The sequence below is a fragment of the Talpa occidentalis genome, unplaced genomic scaffold (assembly GCF_014898055.3).
Source record: "Talpa occidentalis isolate TD23 unplaced genomic scaffold, MPIMG_talOcc4v2.1 talOcc4.16, whole genome shotgun sequence".
NCBI classification, from domain to species: Eukaryota; Metazoa; Chordata; class Mammalia; order Eulipotyphla; family Talpidae; genus Talpa; species Talpa occidentalis.
The window spans coordinates 80,864,677-80,886,008 of record NW_023601653.1 but is presented as its reverse complement, the minus strand read 5'-3'; the positions used below and the strand labels follow the sequence as shown (position 1 = coordinate 80,886,008).

At 35.7% G+C, this 21,332-nt stretch overlaps 3 protein-coding genes across 3 annotated transcripts; all 3 read left to right on the top strand.

The window, feature by feature from the left end:
• Positions 1-5,146: 5,146 nt before the first annotated feature.
• Positions 5,147-6,100, top strand: LOC119247085 (olfactory receptor 6C2-like). Its single transcript, XM_037513301.1, has one exon. It carries the CDS (start codon positions 5,147-5,149, stop codon positions 6,098-6,100), a length of 954 nt encoding a protein of 317 aa, XP_037369198.1.
• Positions 6,101-12,533: 6,433 nt separating this feature from the next.
• LOC119248460 (olfactory receptor 6C2-like) lies at positions 12,534-13,487 on the top strand. The gene has a single exon (XM_037515415.1). The coding sequence runs from the start codon at positions 12,534-12,536 to the stop codon at positions 13,485-13,487; it is 954 nt and encodes a 317-aa protein (XP_037371312.1).
• A 6,596-nt stretch (positions 13,488-20,083) lies between these two features.
• On the top strand, positions 20,084-21,107 carry LOC119247084 (olfactory receptor 6C2-like). The gene has a single exon (XM_037513300.2). The coding sequence runs from the start codon at positions 20,154-20,156 to the stop codon at positions 21,105-21,107; it is 954 nt and encodes a 317-aa protein (XP_037369197.1). The 5' UTR covers positions 20,084-20,153.
• The last annotated feature ends 225 nt before the right edge of the window (positions 21,108-21,332 follow it).

Sequence of the window (21,332 nt, the reverse complement as noted above, 5' to 3'; positions counted from 1 at the left end):
ATAAAAGACAAATAACAAAGCATCTAAATTCATTATGTAAAATTTATCACTTGAGATATCAGGAATTACCTCTGAAACATAAATATCTCCTTACATTTGTCAAATGTTTAAAATAAGTGTTTTTATTCTAGTACTAAGATACAAGGCACTGACTTCCTGAGTTACAATGGAAGAGAATATTCCACAGGTTCTGTGTGTGGTAATCATGGAGACCTGCTGTCATGTATGTTCTGAAAGATGTTGTGGATATATGTGAAGCTCTGTGACGGGTCATTTATGAACAGATGGACTCTCCTAGCACTTTCATTTTCATTTTGAGACTCTCAGGATTTTATATTCAGCTAAAGCCTTTTTATCTTCCAGGAGAGTAAGTATGTTTTTGTTTGTAAATTTCAGTGTTTTTATCCCACGTTCTCGTCCTTTGGTTTCAGTAAAATACCAGACTTCTAGGTTTAAAATTAAGGTGATAAAATCGAAAAGAGGAGTTATATGTGATGTTATTTTGTTCTATAAATGTAAAATGTAAATGTAAAGTGATTAGATTCATTAGTAATATTTGTTGCACGCATCAATAAGATTAGGTTTGTTTTGTTTTTTCTTTATAGCAAGAGAAGCACCAATCATAGTATATAGTACAGGTCTTAAGAAATGAAACTGAATGATTTCATGAGACTCTTGAAACAGAATAGTGATCTGCCCCCTAGTGTACAATTTTCATAAATGACAATTTCTGCAGACATATAGCTACATTTTCCTTCATTGAAAATGCCACGTTTACCACAATAATGTCACTAGAGTTCACGGAGCTAATTAAAAGTAAATACTGGAAACAAACTAATAGAAAATATACGTGAATTCATTTACTTTATCGAAGCCTGCACAATATCCGAAGACATGCATTGACTAGGAAAGAGCGATGTGGAATCTGGGACATGCAATGAGCTAGGATTTAGAGAAGTCCAGAGGGATTAAGCATTTTCTTAATTTGTTTCAGAAGGTTTAATTCTACTGGGATTCCATGTAAAGGCTCCTACTTATTACATGACAATTATTTCTCCTGTGACCAAGGCTCCTTTGATGAAATGGTCCCTATAAATCACTGTTGTCTGACACCTAGGAGATATTGCTAGTGTCTGCTGTGAGTGTCTTGATAGGCGAAAATGAACCTAAATTGTTCAGGAACCAGAAAAACACACATTCAGGACTTTTGTGAGTGTAAGTAATAGTAAGTACTTAAAAATTTCATATTACACACTAATGATAATTTTAGTACTGGATTCTTTTTCTCTTATCAAGTTGAAAATCCAAACACTTGAATTCTTTACTTAGAAAATATCCCATTTCATTTATGACATATCTATGGTTGAGAAAGAAATGTAAAAATATCTATTGCCTGGTATACAAAATTGTAGAGTCCCTGAACCAGTCTTCATTACTCACAAATGGCAATCATTGAGAGTTATGAAAATTCACCTGTCCAAATACTGGTAAGAAAACCCACTGGCCACCTTGGGTGTTGCTTGCTGTCTGGATACATTAGCATAATTTTTAGAGTAATTTATGGTCACATGGATGAGGAGAAAGAGGAAAATACAGGAGAAAAAGAATTAGGGGTAGATATTTTTATTTTATTTTATTTTATTTTTTGTGAGCTAGGCCTGGGAGGGTGGAACATTTTTTTTTTTTTTAATTTATTTATTTATTTATACAAGCACTGGTATAGTCAGAAGCATGGGAGGGTGAGAGAATTCACCAGAGCCAGAGCAGGGAACAGAACAGGCAGACTGATGAAGTACACTGCTGAGGGGAGCAGCGGGCGGCAGGAGGGGTCTGCGCGCCATGTGGGACCCTCCTCCGGTGGCCGGGGAGCAGCCGGGGATCGAACCAGCACTGCAGAGGCTGCGGGCAGCTTTGCAACCCAGCGCTCAACCGCTGCACCACTGGGGAGGCCGAGGGGGTAGATATTTTAATGTATTATCTGTACCCATTCTGTGTGACTGTCTCATTAGTCATTAAAATATCCATGAATAAGATGTTATTGTGGAAATAAACTAAAGTGAGATAAGGCGGTCAATTTCAGAAGCTGAAAAATGTACTGAATTATCCTTGTTACTATACATCAGTCCACACTAAAAGAGATACTGGTATTCATATTTTTATAATATAAAAAGTTTTATAAAATACCCAGTGTATTTTTATATTAGGTTCAAATAGAAAATCTTTCTAGATGTCATTTAAAGTAGCTTAAAAAAGGTAACATGATCATGGTTGAAAAGACAAATATGAAATCACTGAATATTTTCACAGACTCGAAGGAACACTGAGTGTGTCATGGAACTAAAGTTGCTATTGGAGACACATGGTTCAAAAAATAAAATTTATCGACACTATAATAGTGATGTCATCAAAGCTGCAGGGGTGACAGTAACCAGAAAGGCTGGCCCAACTAGCACCTAAGCTAAAAGCTGAAAGCGGGACAGTGGAGGTGGAGGTTAGAGAGAATCAAGAGATAGCATTAGAGGCAGACAGTCCTGCAAATGTAAAATTTCTCCAGGACAATCTAAGCACAGTCTTTTTGTGAAAACTTATAAGTAGTAAGTTCTAAATCTGTGTCTATCATGAGGATGCAAAATGCTATGAGAATTCAAATGCTTTTTCCTCTCTGTTGTAGAAGCAGCTGACTATTTCCTATTGTTATTTTCCTTGCATACTTTCCTTAGGGGAAGAAACCCAGAAACTTGTCTAATTTTTCCTTACTTTGTTTTGGCACCCTACCAGTGAACATTGGCAGAGGCCCCCCATCATAGACATCTCATGTAGAACCACAAATCTTTTCAGGCTTTCCCCCACCTATATTGTCCACTCTATGCTAAAGAAATTTCATAACGTTCTAAGGTTGAGAAACCTTGTCCTGAACAGGAGCTCAATTGTGAATATAGAGTAATAATCATTTGCTTTTGATTCTGTGGAGCAGTACTGAATGAGACAAGAGCAACAGTGGTACAGGAGAGTGGAATTCCATAATCAGCGTGTGTAATTTGATGAAACTTTGAAAATGCAGATTTCATGTTGTCAGAATGATGATAAATGAATCAATTATATGTCAAATTTTAAACACTAAGTAGACAAGTGGTAGTTAAAGATGCCAAAAGAAAAGGAAAAAGGGTAAAGTCTGAGTCATCTTTTTTTTTTAAACATTTGTTTATTTATACAAGAACTGGGGGACTGGTCAGAGGTGTGGGAGGGTGAGAGAATTCACCAGAGACAAGGGGGCAGAACAGGCAGACGGACCGAAAACACCGCTGAAGGGAGCAGCGGGTGAGGCAGGAGAGGTCTGCGGGTGCCATGTGGGTATCTCCCTGGCTGGCCGGGAATCGAACAGGGGCTGCAGAGGCTGAGGAAGGCTTCACAGCGCTCCGCTCAACCCGCTGTGCCGTCGGGGAGGCCTGAGTAATTTTCATGTTGTAAAGGTGATTAGGGAAAAGGATATCTATAAAGGACAAATCAGAAATAAAAAAATACCAATATAAGGATATCATGGAAGAAACATATCTAGAATATTTAAAGTAGGGTTTATACTATTTTCTAATGCAAAAAAAAAGTCAAATAAAGTGACTATACTTCATTTAATATTTAAAATAATACATAGGAAAAATCTTTTAAAGTACTGGTCTCTCTAGATGCTGTATATTAGAGAGTTAGGAACTAAGGAAATCAGAAATTAGAGAAAATTATGAAAAAAAATTATATTGAAATTAGACCTTCCATTTAATACTTTCATAGATAGTAATAATATCAATGACTTGATAAAGAAGAGAAGGAATGTGTTTTAGTGAGTCAAACAAAACTGAAATCATTAATCAATAAGGATGTCTGTTGTCCACAAATGCAGCAGGATTCTCTCACTAATTAGTCATTCACTTGTGAATAGAAAACTCACTGTGTTTTGCACCAAAAATGAAAATGAGTCATTATCGAAAATGAAGCTAAAGCATAAACATTCTAGTAACTCACGGCACATGTGAATCAGGGGATATTGGTCATGACGAGATGGTGTTCATAGATCATTGTAGGTTTCAACATGGCGGTGGACTAGAGTCCTCAACTGCTGTACTGAATGGAGCATCAGAATATTCCAGGTGTTTACAGCTTATCCAGGGGAAAAATAGTTCAAGCTGATCAATGAAACACAGCTAAATTTTAGTTTCAAAGTATGGGAAAATTCTTGGGAAAAAAATCTTATGCTCACCAGTGATTATTTGTGGGGAACAGTCATAATTGTGAGTGAATCTATTTCAAAGGTTAAATAATAAAGAGTAAATTTTTGAAAATGTTTGAAATGATCCTATCAGTCTTTTGTTTTTTAATTTTTAAATTTATATTTATTTTATCTAATTTTTAATTTTTATGTCATTGTTCATTTTAAACAATATTTGCTTCTCCCCACCCTCTCAGGTGTAGTCCCATAGAATTTCCTTCACATATGCAGGTGTGCACCATCACCTCAGTCCCCTGTGTGCCTCCTTCCCTCCCTCTGCTCCCTCTCACTCCTCCTTCCCTGCAGGATGTCTCTGATTTATAATTGTCTGTTTTTGCTTTGTTGTGTTTTGTCGTTTATTATTTTTTAAAACAATGTTTGCTTCCCCCACCTCAGGAGTAGGCCCCATAGAATTTATACTACATTGTTGCTGAAGGAATCCTGAAGCAATTCTGTTACTGCCAATCCACTGGTCATGACTGATTAGCAATTATAACATTGATTTAATGATACTAATACTTATTTCTAATGTGATAGATTAAAAAACACCCATGAAAGAAGGGAAGCTAGAGGTTGTTTAAATCTTGAAAATTTTGATTTTGATATGCAATTTCCTGTGTGACGTGTGCATGCAGATTATCCAATTGCAAAGTAAAATGTGATTCTCTTCATATTGTGCTGGTAATATTTGAGATCCAAGATTTCAAACCAATCAAGTGTCATTGAAAGAGCTAAAAACATGGTTTTCAAATAGTGTCATTAAGTCAAATATATTACATGGCTTCACTTTTCCAAACTAACATCCTTGTCAAGAGAATATTCTTTCCTGTTCTCACTGTCATTTCTCCCAGTTTTACAAGCAGTTTGAGAGGAATTCAGGAGCCAGGAATGAGAAACCACACAGCGATAACCACCTTCATCCTCCTGGGGTTAACAGATGACCCAGAAATGCAGATTGTGATTTTTGTATTTCTATTAATCGCCTACATGTTGAGTATAACAGGAAACCTGACCATCATCGTCCTTACATTAGTGGATTCCCACCTTAAAACTGCAATGTACTTTTTTCTCCAGAATTTTTCCTTCTTAGAAATTTCATACACTTCTTCCTGCATTCTTAGATTCTTGTACAGTCTATCAACCGGTGATAGGACAATTACCTATAGTGCTTGTCTAACCCAATTATTTTTTATATATGTGATTGCCATAGCACAATTTTTCCTCCTGACCATCATGTCCTATGATCGGTACGTGGCCATCTGCAAACCCCTGCACTATGTGACCATCATGAACCCCAGGTTCTGCAAAACGCTTGTCTTCTGCTGCTGGATGATCGCTTTGTTGCTGATATCCCCACTACTTATTTTGGTATCGGGCCTGGAATTCTGTGACTCCAATGCCATCGACCACTTTGGCTGTGATGCTAATCCTCTGATGAAGATCGCATGCTCAGATACTGGGCGCTTAGAGCAGATGGTTATTGTCTGTGCTGTGGTGACCTTTATCTTGACCCTAGTGTGTGTGATTCTGTCCTATGTTTATATCGTCAGAACAATTCTAAGGTTCCCATCAGCCCAGCAAAGGAAGAAGGCATTTTCCACCTGCTCTTCCCACATGATTGTGCTTTCCCTTTCCTATGGCAGCTGTATCTTCATGTATACCAGACCTTCATCAAAAGATGACATGACCATGAATAAAAGAATTTCATTATTAAATAATTCCATTTCCCCCATGTTGAACCCATTTATTTATACTCTGAGGAACAAACAAGTGATACAAGCCTTTAACGACTTAGTCACAAAATTGTACCCCTGTCAAGGAAGTAGTGGAAAGTTGAAGTAAGGGTCCATGATAATATTTACTTAAGTTTTCTACCCCATTTTACTTAATGTTATAAATTTCTGCTTCTATTTAATACAAATTGCAAACAAATCACTCTGTACTTCTCCTTACGTACTATCTCAGTTTTTTGAAAACTGTCACATGAATTCAAAGTGTTTAAGAATCAGCAATTATCTGCCTGAATATCTCTCTCTCTCTATCTTCCTTTGATAGAGATACTTAAGTGAATAGACACATATCTGCTTTGATGTTGAGAACAATATTCTGATCTCATGAGAATATGGTTGTCCCTTGGAAATTGAAGAAAGATCCTAGTAATGGTAAAACATAGTGACAGTTTCTTACAGCTTGAAAATTTCAGAGTGTTTAGCCAGGTTTTAACATGTTTACATTTTCTATACAAAATTTTGTTTATCTAGGATTCAATTAATATTTCTTTTTTTTTTCAGGTTAGCACTTTTTTTAATTTGTCCTTTTTTTTGAAAAAAGATTTATTTATTTATGCATACAACAGCTGGGACACAGGCCAGCGATGTGGGGGGTTAGAGGATTCACCAGAGGCAGAGTGGGGAATAGAACAGGCAGACTGACTGAAATAAACTGCTGAGGGGAGCAGTGGGCGAGTCAGGAGAGGTCTGCCGCGCCATGTGGGTAGCTCCCACGGGCCGGGGATTGAACTCATGCTGCAGAGGCTGCAGATTGCTTCATAGTGTGGTGCTTAACCCCTTGTGCCACCAATTGAGGAGGCCCTCAATTAATATTTCTTAAAAGGAAAATAAGTTTTAGAATATAAATAGGGTGAATTCTTTCTGTGTGTTCAAAGAACACATAAAATCTTACTGGCATGTACGAAAGAGCGGTTTTCAACTATAAAAAATCATTTAAGAAATGAGCTGCTTTGTTTTTCAGATATAAATTTTCTTCTTTCTTTTTAGGAGTATTTTACTCAGGGGAATGTGGACTGACTCCATTACTTCATGTAATGTTTTTGAATGTGATCGCAAGAAAAAGAAATACTAAACCTTTTTTCTGTTTTAGTTTATGTGTCCTGTGAAATATTCCACTCTAGGTATGTTCTTTTTAACTAATGTTTAAAAAATCCTCTCTATACAAAAAAAATCCTTTCTATACACCAAAATTTTTACCTTCTATATTTTATTAATTTTGTCAGTTTCCATCATTTCACAATGTGTGACTGTACAGAAGTAATTTATTTTTTCTTTGATAGATTTCTACTACTTCTACCAGTGTCTGCTAGTGCAGAGTTTTATTGTAATACTGGCATTGCCTGTGTCTAAAGTTGCTTTGTCATTTATTGTCTAAAAATGACCTCTACTTATGCAATGAGCAGCTACATGAGATTCTATTGTATTTTTATTATCATTTATAAACAGAAAGGGTTTTTTTTTTTTTTTCCTTAGCGGTTATAATACAGTAACGAAAAAAAAAAATCCTGCACATTATGTAGCAAAATGATAATCAAAGAGCAAAGATGTATGTCTTCCCAGTGACTAGCTTTTCAGTATTTTCTTTTGAATTTAATAATATTTGTACTCATGCAATTAATCATGAAATACAGAGGCAAAGACTTAGGTGTTTTTAATAAACGCTGTACCTTTACACACATGTTTTATGCAATAAAATCATTGGTAAATCACTGTTACTTTTGTCGATAATTGACTTAGTTTATATTTTGAAAGAGACTCATATGCAGAATTCCTAAATTCCTGTATCTTTTCTAGAATGATGAACACAATTGGTGCTAGTCTAGTGAATTATGAATGTCCTCACAATCTAGAAAATGTGGGGTCAGAATGGGGGGGTTGCAATTGTATGGGGAATATAAAAATAAAATTTATTATAAAAAAAAGAAATTGAAGAGAAGGAACTTATGGCATAACAAAATTTTAAAGGGATGGTGTATTCTGTGTTTCTCTAATTTTTCCATCTCTTGCTTCTCATGTCATTTTGAATTTATATAATGTATGAATTTGATAGTAAAAATTATACTTGTTTTCTATTGTTCAGATGTTAATTCTTAATATATCCACATGTTGAAATGATATTAAGCAATATTCTAATATTTCACATTTTTTACTCTTTTATAATTGGTAATATTGATGCAAAAACTTGAAGAAATGCATATTAAGAATTATCATATCCTCAAAGGAAGGATTTGTATCATTGTTAATTTTGTATTTTTTAAAAAGTGAGTTATTTTCATCAGTTGGAGGGTAAATGAACAACAGAAAAGAACGATTTTCTCTGTGATTAGTGATTATAACACACCAATTATTTACAATAAAACTAACATATATATAATTTTAATGAAAAAGGAAGTGTCAGTATATCTACAAGAAATAAGGTAATTCAAACTCTGCAAGAGAATGAACAAGATCAATTATGGACCATGACTATTTATTATAATGTTAGAGACAACTTTAATAATGGTATAAAATGGTATAATGGTATAAATGTCACTAATTTGACCACATTGTTTTATTCAGCCAATCTCTGATGAGAGTTTGAAAATGAACCTTTCCTTTTCTATGGCATGATCTACTGCACTCAAAGGTTTTTATTAATGAGGTTCAAAAAGATATAGAGAGACAGGAAGTGTAGGGGAGAGCAGGATTTCAAAATACAGACTCTGATGAAACTCTGAAGTCACCCATCTGCTGGTGGCTAACACCCAGCCAGGCAGGCAGGGCCCACGGCTGAGCAGGTGAGACCCAGAAGCAAAGCCCCAAGAAGAAGGAATCAAAGCATCTCCGGGCAGGAAGTCTAAGCAATTGTTGTGCAGGGCCCAGATTGCTGGGGGAGAGGAAGCATCAAGAGATACCACACCCGCTGAATCCACCAAAAGGCACCATAGTCTGAAGCGAGCCAGATTAGTGCACCTGTCCACGGGTGAGCTGGAAAACGTGAGAGAGTGGCCCTCATGTCTGGTGGTCACAAGCCCAATATGGCCGCTCAGTTCTGCCCCAATTGCCAGCACCTCCACCCCATCAGGCCATCCTGGGATGCAGCAGCTGTGATGCCAGGCTGCTAATGTCAGTGGCATGGAAGGGAGAGTGGAAAACTCCACTTTTGCTGTGAGCCTCCCACCTTACAAATAGTTATTCTTGTCTTTTCAAGATTTGAAATTTTTTTCTCAATAGGCTATGAGGTTTGCGTTAAGCTTCTAGCCTCATGATTCTCATATGGTATAGAGTATACTATGTCGAAAAATTATGAGGCAACTCCAAATTAATGAGGAGAATAGTAATAATTTTATCTATAAATAGGTAAATTATTACTGTGATATATAATATTCATATTTTCCTGTCAAAATTTGTTATCAAATTAGTTACTTATCTGAGTGGAAGAGTTGCCAGAATATCCTTTCTCATCAGGCAAAGTTGTTGCATCTTATTGTCCCCAAGGACACTGCTCCCACTGATGTCCTGTAGGACTTTGCCAAAATTACTTCTCATTAGAGTCATTATCATGTTTGCACTTTGGTCACAAAGGGCCCCAAATTCACCCAGATGGTCCTTGCACATCCATAAAAGACAGAGGACAAAGCATCTTAACTCATAAAAATTTGTCCTGAGATATCAGAAATTATTTTTTTTAAACTTACACAAATCCCCTTATGCTTGTCAAACTTTAAAATAAGTGTTTTGATTCTAGTACTAAGACACAAGGAATTAATTCCCAGCGTTCCAGTGGAAGAGGACATCAAAGAGTGTCTGTGTAGGGAAATCACGGAAGACCCTGTTGTCATGTATGTTCTGAAAGTTGTCGTGGAAACATGCAAAGCTCCATGATGGGCAGTTTATGGACACACGGGTGCCTTACACTTTCATTTTCATCCTGAGACTCTCAGGAGTGTATATTCAACTACAGCCATTTTTTTTTTTTGTCTTCCAGGAGAGTAAGGATTTTTTTTTTTGTTATTTCAGTGTTTTTATTTAACTTTCTAGTTCCTTGGTCTCAGTAAAATACCAGACTTTTATGCTTAAAGTTAAAATGATAATAATCTAGATATTTCAGGAAAATAACTTATTTCTGATGTTATTTTGTTCTATAAAATTAAAATGTTAAGTTATTAAATTCATTAGGAATATTTGTTACAACCATCAGTAAAGATTTAGATCAGTTTTTGTTCACTTTTTTTTCTTCATGGAAAGATTAGCACCAATCATCGTATATAGTATTAGTTCTTAAGAAAGGGAATTGAATGAATTCGGTAACATGTTTTGGAACAGAATATTATGATGGACATTCAGAAACGGTGCTCCCTAAAGTAATTTTCACAAGTGACTATTTTTGCTAAAATATAACCATATATTCTTTTACTATAAATGTCAACTGAACTGCAATATTGTCATCTTAGTTCACTGAGCTAATAAAATGTAAACATTACTGGAAGTGCACTCACAGCAAATACACCTGATTTCATTTGCTTTAACAAAGCCTGCGTAATACCTGGATAGAACAGAAGACATGTGTTGATGATTAGAAAGGAGTGATGTGAAACCTGGGACATGTATTGAGTAAGGATGTTAGTGAAGTCCTGGGGGTTAAGAATTTTCTTAATTTGTTTCAGATGGGATTCCATGTAAAGGCTCTAATTACTACTAAAAGTAGTATCATGTTTCAATGGCTGAAATTTGCATATCCAGGGGATCCCAGGAGAAAAAAAAGAACATTTAGTGTATTAAGTAGTGATGAGTATTTATGCTGTCCCTGATAGTGTGATAGGTATTTTTTGCTCAATAATGTCAATTTTTCAGGACAACCCAAGATTGTACGTATTTATATCTGTGTTTTACACACATAGAAGCAGTGAATTCCACCTTTTGCCAAGAGCACAAAGCAAATGGCAAATACAAAATTACAACTTTTGAGTCTAATAAGGATGTCTAAGGGTAATTTGAATTTTGAAGTCTGAATATGTAAATGTTTTTTCCCTTACACATATAAATTTGGGGATCATCAGTCTATTTGAAATTACATTATTTATGAGAATATACTAGAGTGAAAAAGGCAGAAAATATCCCAGAATATTTCAGGTATACTGACATCATTGAGATGGAAAAGGAAAACAACAAAAATTTAAAGGAATATGAGAGAAATTAGGCTATTTGGAGACCATAGGAACCAACTTTAGTTTAATGAAGATTGAATTGCCCGTAATGAACGATGAAAAGTAGGTGGCTTTATTGTCCACAAATTCATACTCTGACTAATTAATCCCTCTCTTGTGAGTAACAAACTCTATGTGTTTTGCACCAAGGAAAAGTCGGTCATCAGAGAAAATCTCACTAAGGCATAAACATTCAAGCAACTCATCACACATATCTATTAGCTCATATTGGTTATAACTGGATTTTGTTTATTGATTCATTGCAGGTTTCATAATGACAGTGGAATAGAGTCCTCAACTGCTGTGCCAGATGGAGTTACAAATGTCTTGTATCAAAACTATGCCCAGGTTTTTACAACTCACCAGGAAAAAAAAATTAAGCTGATCAATGAAACAGCTAAATTTTAGTTGGTAAGTATAGGATAATTCTTGGGGAAAAAAGTATTTATTAATGTCACCAGTGATTACTTGTGGGGAAATAGTCATATGCTGTGAGTTAATTTATTTCGAAGATTAAACGATGGAGGAGTATATTTTTGAAAATGTGTGAAATGATCCCATCATTTATATTATAGTGTTGCTGAATGCATCCTTAAGAAATTCTGTTATTGAAAGAAAAAGAAAAATACCGGATGGTCTCACTCATAGCAGGAATCTAGAAAACTTAAATAAGGGACCAGGAAAATGAATAAGTATAAGAAAGTGAAAATCAAAATCAACAAAAAACTATGAACCAGAGACACTTTTTGGCAGGTGGGGGGCAGGAGGGGAGGGATTGGGGTCAGAATGGGGGGGTTTGCAATTGTATGGGGAATATAAAAATAAAATTCATTATTTAAAAAAATTCAAAAAAAAAAAAGAAATTCTGTTATTGCCAAACCACATGTCATGACTAATTAGCAATTTTAACATTGATTTAATATACTAATAATTACTTTTAATGCAGGACATTAAAAATGGGTCATGAAAGAAGGGACACGAAAGGTATTTTTTCCTTGAAAAATTTTTTCTGATATGCAATTTCGTGTGTTATGTGCACATACGTAGTAACCTGATGGCAATGTAAATCTCTTTATATGTTGTGCTCATCATGTTTGAGAGGCAAGATTTCAAACTAACGAAGTGTCATTTAAAGGAGCCAAGAGCATGGTTTTAAAAAGACATAACGAAGTCAAATAAATTATATGGCTTGACTCTTCTAACCTAAAACCTTTGTGAACAGAATACCTTCCCTTTTATTTCCAGTCTCATTTCTCCCAGTTTTACACACAGGAATTAAGGGGAATTCAGGAGCCAAGAATGAGAAACCACACAGCAATGACAACCTTCATCCTCCTGGGATTAACAGATGACCCACAACTGCAGATTCTGATTTTCATATTTCTATTCATCTCTTACATGCTGAGTGTAACTGGAAACCTGACCATCATCCTCCTCATACTGGTGGATTCCCGCCTTAAAACAGCAATGTACTATTTTCTCCAGAATTTTTCCTTCTTAGAAATTTCATTCACTTCTGCCTGCATTCCTAGGTTCTTGTACAGTCTTTCTACAGGTGACAGGAACTTTTCGTACAATGCATGTCTAAGCCAGCTATTTTTAACAGACCTGTTTGCAGTAACGGGATTTTTCCTCCTGACCATCATGTCCTATGATCGGTATGTGGCCATCTGCAAACCCCTGCACTATGTGACCATCATGAACCACAGGGTCTGTAAAATGCTTGTCTTCAGCTGTTGGATGTTGACTTTATTATTGATAACCCCAGTATTTATTATGTTTTTGGGCCTGGATTTCTGCAACTCTAATGCCATTGACCACTTTCTCTGCGATGCTAATCCTCTGATGAAGATCTCTTGCACAGATACTTGGCTCTTAGAGCAGATGGTTGTTGTCTGTTCTGTTTTGGTCTTCATCATCACTCTCATGTGTATGGTTTTGTCCTATGCTTATATCATCAGAACAATTCTGAGGTTCCCATCAGCCCAGCAAAGGAAGAAGGCATTTTCCACCTGCTCTTCCCACATGATTGTGATTTTCATCTCCTATGGCAGCTGTATCTTTATTTATACCAAGCCTTCAGCAAAAGATGAAATGGCCATGAATAAGGGGATTGCACTATTACCAACTTCCATTTCCCCCATGTTGAACCCATTTATTTATACGCTAAGGAACAAACAAGTGATACAAGCCTTTAATGACTTGGTTACAAAATTGTATGCCTTTCAAGGTACTAGGGGAATGTTGAAATAAGGCTCCAAAATAATTCATACGTTTCAGGCTCTTTTTACTTCTTCTTGATCTAAATTTATGCTTCTATTTAATACAAATTGTGAACAAGTCCCTCTGTACTTCCTACATACTACCTTCTCAGTTTTTTAAAAAAATGCCATATGAACACAATTTTTAAGAATCAGCAATATCTGCCTGAATATGTCATTCTCTACCTTCCTTTATCTTTTAAATGAATAGACACATATATGCTTTGAGAATGACATTGACAAGAACACTATTCAGGTTTCATGAGAATATGGTTGTCCTTTGAAATTGAAGAATGGTAGAACATGGTAATAATGGTAGAACACAATAATACTTTCTTACGGTTTAAAAATTCATTTGGTATAATTTTCAATTCGTTGCTTAAAATCTTAAAAAATTTTGATGTTTATCAGAATTTTGGTGTTTATAAGCCCAATGTGGCTGTTCAGTTCTGATCCTAGAACTGGGCACCCCTGCCTCCATGAGGCCACCTGTGACATGCCATCAGTTGCAAGGCAGATCACCTATGATGTCACTGGTAGGTAAATGAGGGCTGAAAGTTCCACCTTTACTCTGCGCTTCCCAGCCTACCAGCCTGCTTCTGCTAACATGGCATGATGAACTATGTAAAGATATCCCCAAAGAATCCTTAGAATATGCTGTTTAAAATATTCATCTGAATAAATTTGAAGGTCTGTTTGTCTTCATTCAAGCCCTCATGAAATTGACAGTGTTCCATTTAGCATATCATTACTAAGGTCCAAAATGTTCCCTGAAATGTAAATTGGTCCAGCCACCATGGCAGCTGTGGAAAGCCCTAAAAATTGATCAACCATGTGATCCAGCAATTTTACTCTTAGGAATCTAGCCAAAACACAAAAAGACTAATGTGAAAGGAAACCTGCACTCCTATGTTTATTGCAGCACTATTTACAGTAGCCAAGACTGGAAACAACCCAACTGTCCCAATTTAGATGAATGAATCATGAAGTTGTGTTATATATACACTATAGAACACTACTCAGTGATCCAAAAATATAAACTTATGCCATTTATGGAACATGGATGGAACTTGGAAGGATTATGGTAATCAAATTAAGTCAGGAGAGAGATAAATATTGGATGTTTTCCCTTGTATGTAGACTATGGAGAAACTGAGCAAAGGGTCATGAAAAAGACAAAACCTGCAAGCTGACCATAGATCTGAGGCATACAGCCATTTTGACTCTGGACAAGAGTCAAAATGGGAGGGAAGAGCACAAGGGACTTTGGTGATGGGTCATAGGTGCTATGGGTGTGTGAGAGTATGGGGACTAAACCTGGTGTGAGAAATCAAAACAGAAATTAACAATGATATGAGAAAATAAATGAGTTAATTTAATAAAAAAAGAACAAGTGTCCCTGTATCCTAGGGCCACACTGAAATCTTAGTTCCTGGAAGGGTGCCCCACCCTCCTCCCTCTGTAGGGTCAACCACTAGCCATTGCAAGTGCTTCCCACTGTTGCTGTAGGGAGCATGGGGCAATCTATCTCAGCGCAAGGGGGTCACCTTTGGGTTGCATTCATAACAACTAATAAATCAACCCTCAGTCTTCAAAAAAATATGCGTTGTCTTTCTTTGCAGTATTGCCTGGCCATGAACAGACTAGAAGACTGAGAAATTTGACCTACTAACAGGAAGTATACTCATCTGGGCCCTAAACTGTAAATGGACAGGACATGTGGCAGTTCGATATCAAACACATTTTACTTTTTTTTCACACATTCTATTCTGAGTAGAAGAGTTGCTAGAGTTTTGTTTTCTCATCAGGCCAAGTTGTTGCATCTTATTGTCCCCAAGGACACGACTCCCACTGATGCAGGACTTTGCCAAAATTTACTCTCATTAGAACCATTAGTCATGTTTGCACCTTGGTCACAAAAGGCCCTTTATTCACCCAGATGGTGCTTGCACCGCCATAAAAGACAGATAACAATGATCTAATTTTGTTCTGTAAAGTTTATGTCCTGAGATATTAAGAATTCTCTTTCTGAAACTTACAAAAATCACCCTACATTTGTCAAACTTAAAAATAAGCGTTTGTGCTCAATTTGGCAGCACATATACTAAAATTGGAATGATACAGAGAAGATTGAATTAAGTGTTTTTGGTCTCATATGAAGATACAATAAGCATTGTTTCCCAAACTTGCGGTGGAATAGGACAGCAAAGCAATCATGGGAGACCTGCTATCACGTATGTTCCAAAAGACGTGGTGGAAACATGTACAGCTCCATGTTGGGCCATTTATGGGTAAACTGAATCTCCTTACACTTTTGTTTTCATCTTGAGACTCTCAGGATTGCATATCAACTAAAGCCATTTTTGTCTTCCAGGATAGTAAGTATGTTTTGTTTGTTAATTTCAGTGTTTTTATATAACATTCTATTTCCTTGGTCTTGTAAATTACCAGGCTTCTCTGTTTAAAATTAAAATGATAAAATGGAAAAAAAGTCATTTCTGATGTTATTGTGTTCTATAAAGTAAAATATAAAATGATTAGATTCATTAAGAATATTTGTTGCACGCCTGAGTAAAGATTCAGATGGGTTCCTGTTCACTCCTTTTTCTTCACAGAAGAATTAGCACCAATCATAGTATATAGTATGGGTTATTAAGAAATGAGTGTGAATGATTTCATCAGTACTCTGTAGAACAGAATATTGATGGACATTCAGAAGTGATCTGCCCAATAATATAATTTCCACAAATTACCATTTATGCCAAAATATAACCATATTTTCCTTTATTATAAATATAAAATTTGCTACAATACTGTCATCATAGTTCCCTAACATCATTAAATGTAGGTACTCCGGGAAGTACACACATAAAAAATACACCAAATTTCATTTACTTGATCAAAGCCTGCAAGATACCTGGATAAAACAGAAGACATGTTGAGGATTAGAAAGGAGTTATGTATTGAGTTAGGGACATGTATTGAGTTAGGAGGCTAGTGAAGTCCTGAGGGATGTTATTATTTGGTTTCAGAAAGCTTAATTCCAATGGGATTCCATGTAACAGCTCCCAATTACTAGATAACAATGACTTCTCCTGAGTGCTGGTCAGTGCTCCCTCCATGAAATCCTCCCTCTAGCCATTGCTTTCTGATACTTAGAAGATTGATAGGATCTCTTGGTAATGTCCTGATGGGTGAATAATCCCACATCAGGATTAATCAGGGACCAGAAAAAAAATTCATTTAGTCTTTTTGTAACATTCTTAATCTCTCAGGACTCCACTAGCCCCCTAACTCAATACATGTCCCAGCTTCTACATAACTCCTTTCTAATCCTCAACATGTCTTCTGTTTTATCCAAGTATCTTGCAGCCTTTGATTAAGTAAATGAAATCAGGTGTATTTTCTATGTGTGTACTTCCACGAGTATCTACATCTAATGATGTCAGTGAACTATTATTCCTTTTCTACCTGACTACCACTGAAAATCCATAGACTTGGATTCTTTATTTACAAAAATAACCCACTCATTAATGCCATATATAGTTGAGAAAGAAATGTCAGAAATTTATTGCCTCATATACAGAATTGTAGAGTCCCTGAGCTGGTCTTTGTTTCTCATGAATGACAATCATTAATAGTTATGAAAATTTACCTGAACATATACAGGTAAGAAAACTCTCTGGTCACAGTAGCTATTGCTTTGTGTCCAGATACATTAGCATATAGAATAATGTGTGTGTCAAAAAGCAATGAGTAGGACAAGAAAAAGAAAGATGAGAAAGAATTAAGGGTAGAAGTTTTAGCTTACTATTGATACATGCAAACATTCTATGTGATTTTCTCAGTCGTTAAAATATTAATGAATCACATGTTATTGAGGGAGCTGACCAAAGTGAATAAATAAAAGCACTTATACTGTTTTTTTTTTAGTATACATCAGTCCACAGGAGAGCAATGTAGAGATTTGGGGTCATGTTTAGATAACATAAAAGGTAATACAAAAAATTCAGTGTTTTTTTTAGATTAGATTCAATGGAAAAACTTCCTCATGTCATTAAAAGTAATTTAAAAAGATAATATGTTCTTGGTTGAGAAAGCAAATATCTAATCACTCTTTCAATATTTTCACAGATTTTTAAGAAACACTGATTGTGTTGGAAATAAGCTTGCCGCTGGAGACAGTTTCTAAAAATAAAATTTACCAGCATTGTAATAATGAGATCATCATAGGTGCAGGGGTGACAGTAAACAGAAAGGCTGGTCCAACAAGCACCTAAGCTAAAACCTGAGAGAAGGTCAGTGGAGGTTAGAGAGTAGCAACCTCAGAGATAGCATTAAAGTCCCACAAATTTTCTCTGGGAAAATCTAAGCAAAATGCTGAGATTTGCAAATGCTTTTTCCTCTATGCTGTAGAAGCAGCTGATTATTTCCTACTGCTACTTTCCTTACATACTATATTTAGGTTAGAAACTCAGAAACTTGTGTAATTTTTCCTTAATTCTTGTTTTGGCACCGACCAGTGAAAGTTGGTAGAGAGTTCCCATCATAGACACCACCTGCAGAATCATTAGACTGCCAATATTTCCACATTATCTTAACCATCCTCTGCCAAAAAATTTCATAAAGTTCTAAAGTTGAGAATCATATCCTCATTCATCTTCTTGCCCTTTCAATATAATTGTTTTCCTTGACAATATTCTACTGATCTCAATGCTTGATCCACGTGGACCTAAAAGTATGAGAACATTTTCTTTACTCTTTACAGCTGGTGCTTAAGCTGAAACTTAATTGAGCTGGAATGAGAAATGGAGTAAGGGTTACAAGGACCCATCTAGTATGAAAACAAGGTCACCACCACCAAACTAATAAACTCATAAAAACAATATAAAAAAAAAGGACAAAAAAATTCCCCAGTTAGACTCAAGAAAATGACAAAAATTAAGTGAAAACATCCTCAAGTCAATAGCTTTTTAATTGTGCCTAAGCTTACAAGCAATTTAATATGATCTCAATTGTGAATATAGAGGAGTAATTGTTGGTTTTTGATTCTGTAAGCAATAATGAATGAGACAAGAGCAATAGTGGTACAGGAGAGTGGAATTCCATAATCAGCGTGTGTAATTTGAGGAAACTTTGAGAATGCAGATATCATATCATCGGTCTGATGATGACTGAACCAGTTGTCAAATTTTAAACACTAAATTGAACAAATGGTACTTAAGGAACATCACATAAAAAGACAATGGGGGTCAAATCTGAGAAGTACTAATGTTATAAAGATGTACAGAGAAAAAGATACCTGTAAAGGGTAAATCAGAAATAAAAATATACCAGGAATAGCAACATCAAGCAAGCACCATATCTAGATTTATATAACCTGGATTTGATGGTATCAAATACATGGATGAGCCCAAAGTCACTATAATTCATTTCACAATTAAGATACCCAGGAAATATATTTTTAAAGTTCTGTTCTCTGTAGAAGTTATATCATAGATAGTTAAGACTAATCTAGAAATCAGAAATTAGAGAAAATTATGGAAATTTTAAAAATGGAAACTAGACCATGTATTTAATAGTTACCTAGCTAATAATATGATTTATAAAAAGAGATGGAATGTATTTTAGTTAGTCAAACACAGATTGAAATCATTAATCAATAAGGATAATGTCTGCTGTCCACAAATTCAGTAGGTTATTTACTCACTAATTAATTCTTCATTTGTGAAAAAAAATCTCTGTGTGTTTTGCACCAAAGAAAAAATATTTGGGAAAATCATAAACAGGGAAAATCATAAACACTCAGGGAAAATCATAAACACTCAAGTAACTCATCAGACTTATGAGTCAGGGGATGTTAGTTATGATGAGATGTTCTTTTGTTCTTTGTAGATTCATTGTAGGTTTCAAAATGGCAGTGGAATAGAGTCCTCAACTGCTGCACCAAGTGGAGCAGCCATTGTCTCATCAGAATATCTCAGGTGTTTACAGCTTATCCAGGGGAAAAAGTTTCAAGCCAACCAACAAAAAACAGCTAAATTTTATTTTCTAAGTGTGGGAAAATTCTGGGAAAATACATCTCTATATTCACCAATGATTATTTAAGGGGACAGAGTAATGCTGTGAATTAATCTACTTGAAAAATTAACTGATTAAGAGCATATTTTTGAAAATGTGTGAAATGATCCAATCATTTTTTAAGCATTATTATTGTTGAATGACTCCTTAAGCAATTCTATATTATTGCCAAGCTATTGGTCATGACTAATTAGCAATTATAACTGATATAATGACACTAATACTTATTTTAAATGATCTAGATTAAGAAAGGGTCATGGGAGAAGGGAGATAAGGTTTAGTTATTTCTTGAAAAAATTGATTCTGCATGCAATATCACGTGTTATGTGTGCATCCATATTAACCTGATTGCAATGTAAGATGTGATTCTCTTTATATGTTTGAGATCCAAGATTTCGAACCAATCAAGTGACATTTAAAGGAGCCAAAAGCATGGTTTTAAAATAACATCATTAGTCCAGTAAATTACTTGACTTTTCTGACCAAATACCCATGTGAAGAGAATATTTTTTCCTTTTTTCCTGAGTCTGATTTCTCCTGTTCATACACCCTTTGAGAGGAATTCAGGAGCCAAGGAATGAGAAACCACACAGCAATAATCACCTTCATCCTTTTGGGATTAACAGATGACCCACAACTGCAGGTTCTGATTTTCATATTTCTAGTAATCGCCTACTTGTTGAGCATAACTGGAAACCTGACCATCATCCTCCTCGTATTAGTGGATTCCCACCTTAAAACTGCAATGTATTATTTTCTCCAGAATTTTTCCTTCTTAGAAATTTCATTCACTTCTGCCTGCATTCCTAGGTTCTTGTACAGTCTATCAACAGGCGACAGGACCATTACCTATAGTGCTTGTCTAAGCCAAGTATTTTTTATATATTTGTTTGCCGTAGTAGAATTTTTTCTCCTGACCATCATGTCCTATGACCGATACTTGGCCATCTGCAAACCCCTGCACTATGTGACCATCATGAACCCCAGGTTCTGCAAAACGCTTGTCTTGTGCTGTTGGATGGTGACTTGGTTGCTGATATCCCCACTATTTATTTTGATTCTGGGCCTGGAATTCTGTGACTCTAATGCTGTTGACCATTTTGCCTGTGATGCTAATCCTCTGATGAAGATCTCATGCTCGGATACTGGGCTCTTAGAGCAGATGGTTATTGCCTGTTCTGTGGTGATTTTCATCGTGACTCTTGTGTGTGTGGTTTTGTCCTACGTTTATATCATCAGAACAATTCTAAGGTTCCCATCAGCCCAGCAAAGGAAGAAGGCATTTTCCACCTGCTCTTCCCACATGATTGTGCTTTCCATGTCCTACGGCAGCTGTATCTTCATCTACATCAAACCTTCAGCAAAAGATGACTCGGTCATGAATAAGGGGATTGCTCTATTAACTACATCCATCTCCCCCATGTTGAGCCCATTTATTTACACACTAAGAAACAAGCAAGTGATACAAGCCTTTAATGACTTGGTCATAAAATTGTATCCCTCTCAAGGAATTAGGGGACTCTTGAAGTAAGGGTCCAAAATAATACTTTCTTAAGTTTCAACACCACTTCACTTTTCTTTGTCTAAATTTCTGCTTTTATTTAATTCAAATTGTGAACAAGTCATCTGTACTTCTTATGGTTTAAAGATTCAGAAGACATTTTGACTAATTTTTAATGTGGTCATAGTCTGCATACAAAATTTTGATGTTTATTTGTCAGGTTTTAAAGATGAAGTTGATTATTAATAATTATTT

Bases quoted from the DNA above. Each gene is read 5' to 3' on its own strand.
- LOC119247085 (XM_037513301.1), top strand. From the start codon at position 5,147: ATGAGAAACCACACAGCGATAACCACCTTCATCCTCCTGGGGTTAACA.
- LOC119248460 (XM_037515415.1), top strand. From the start codon at position 12,534: ATGAGAAACCACACAGCAATGACAACCTTCATCCTCCTGGGATTAACA.
- LOC119247084 (XM_037513300.2), top strand. From the start codon at position 20,154: ATGAGAAACCACACAGCAATAATCACCTTCATCCTTTTGGGATTAACA.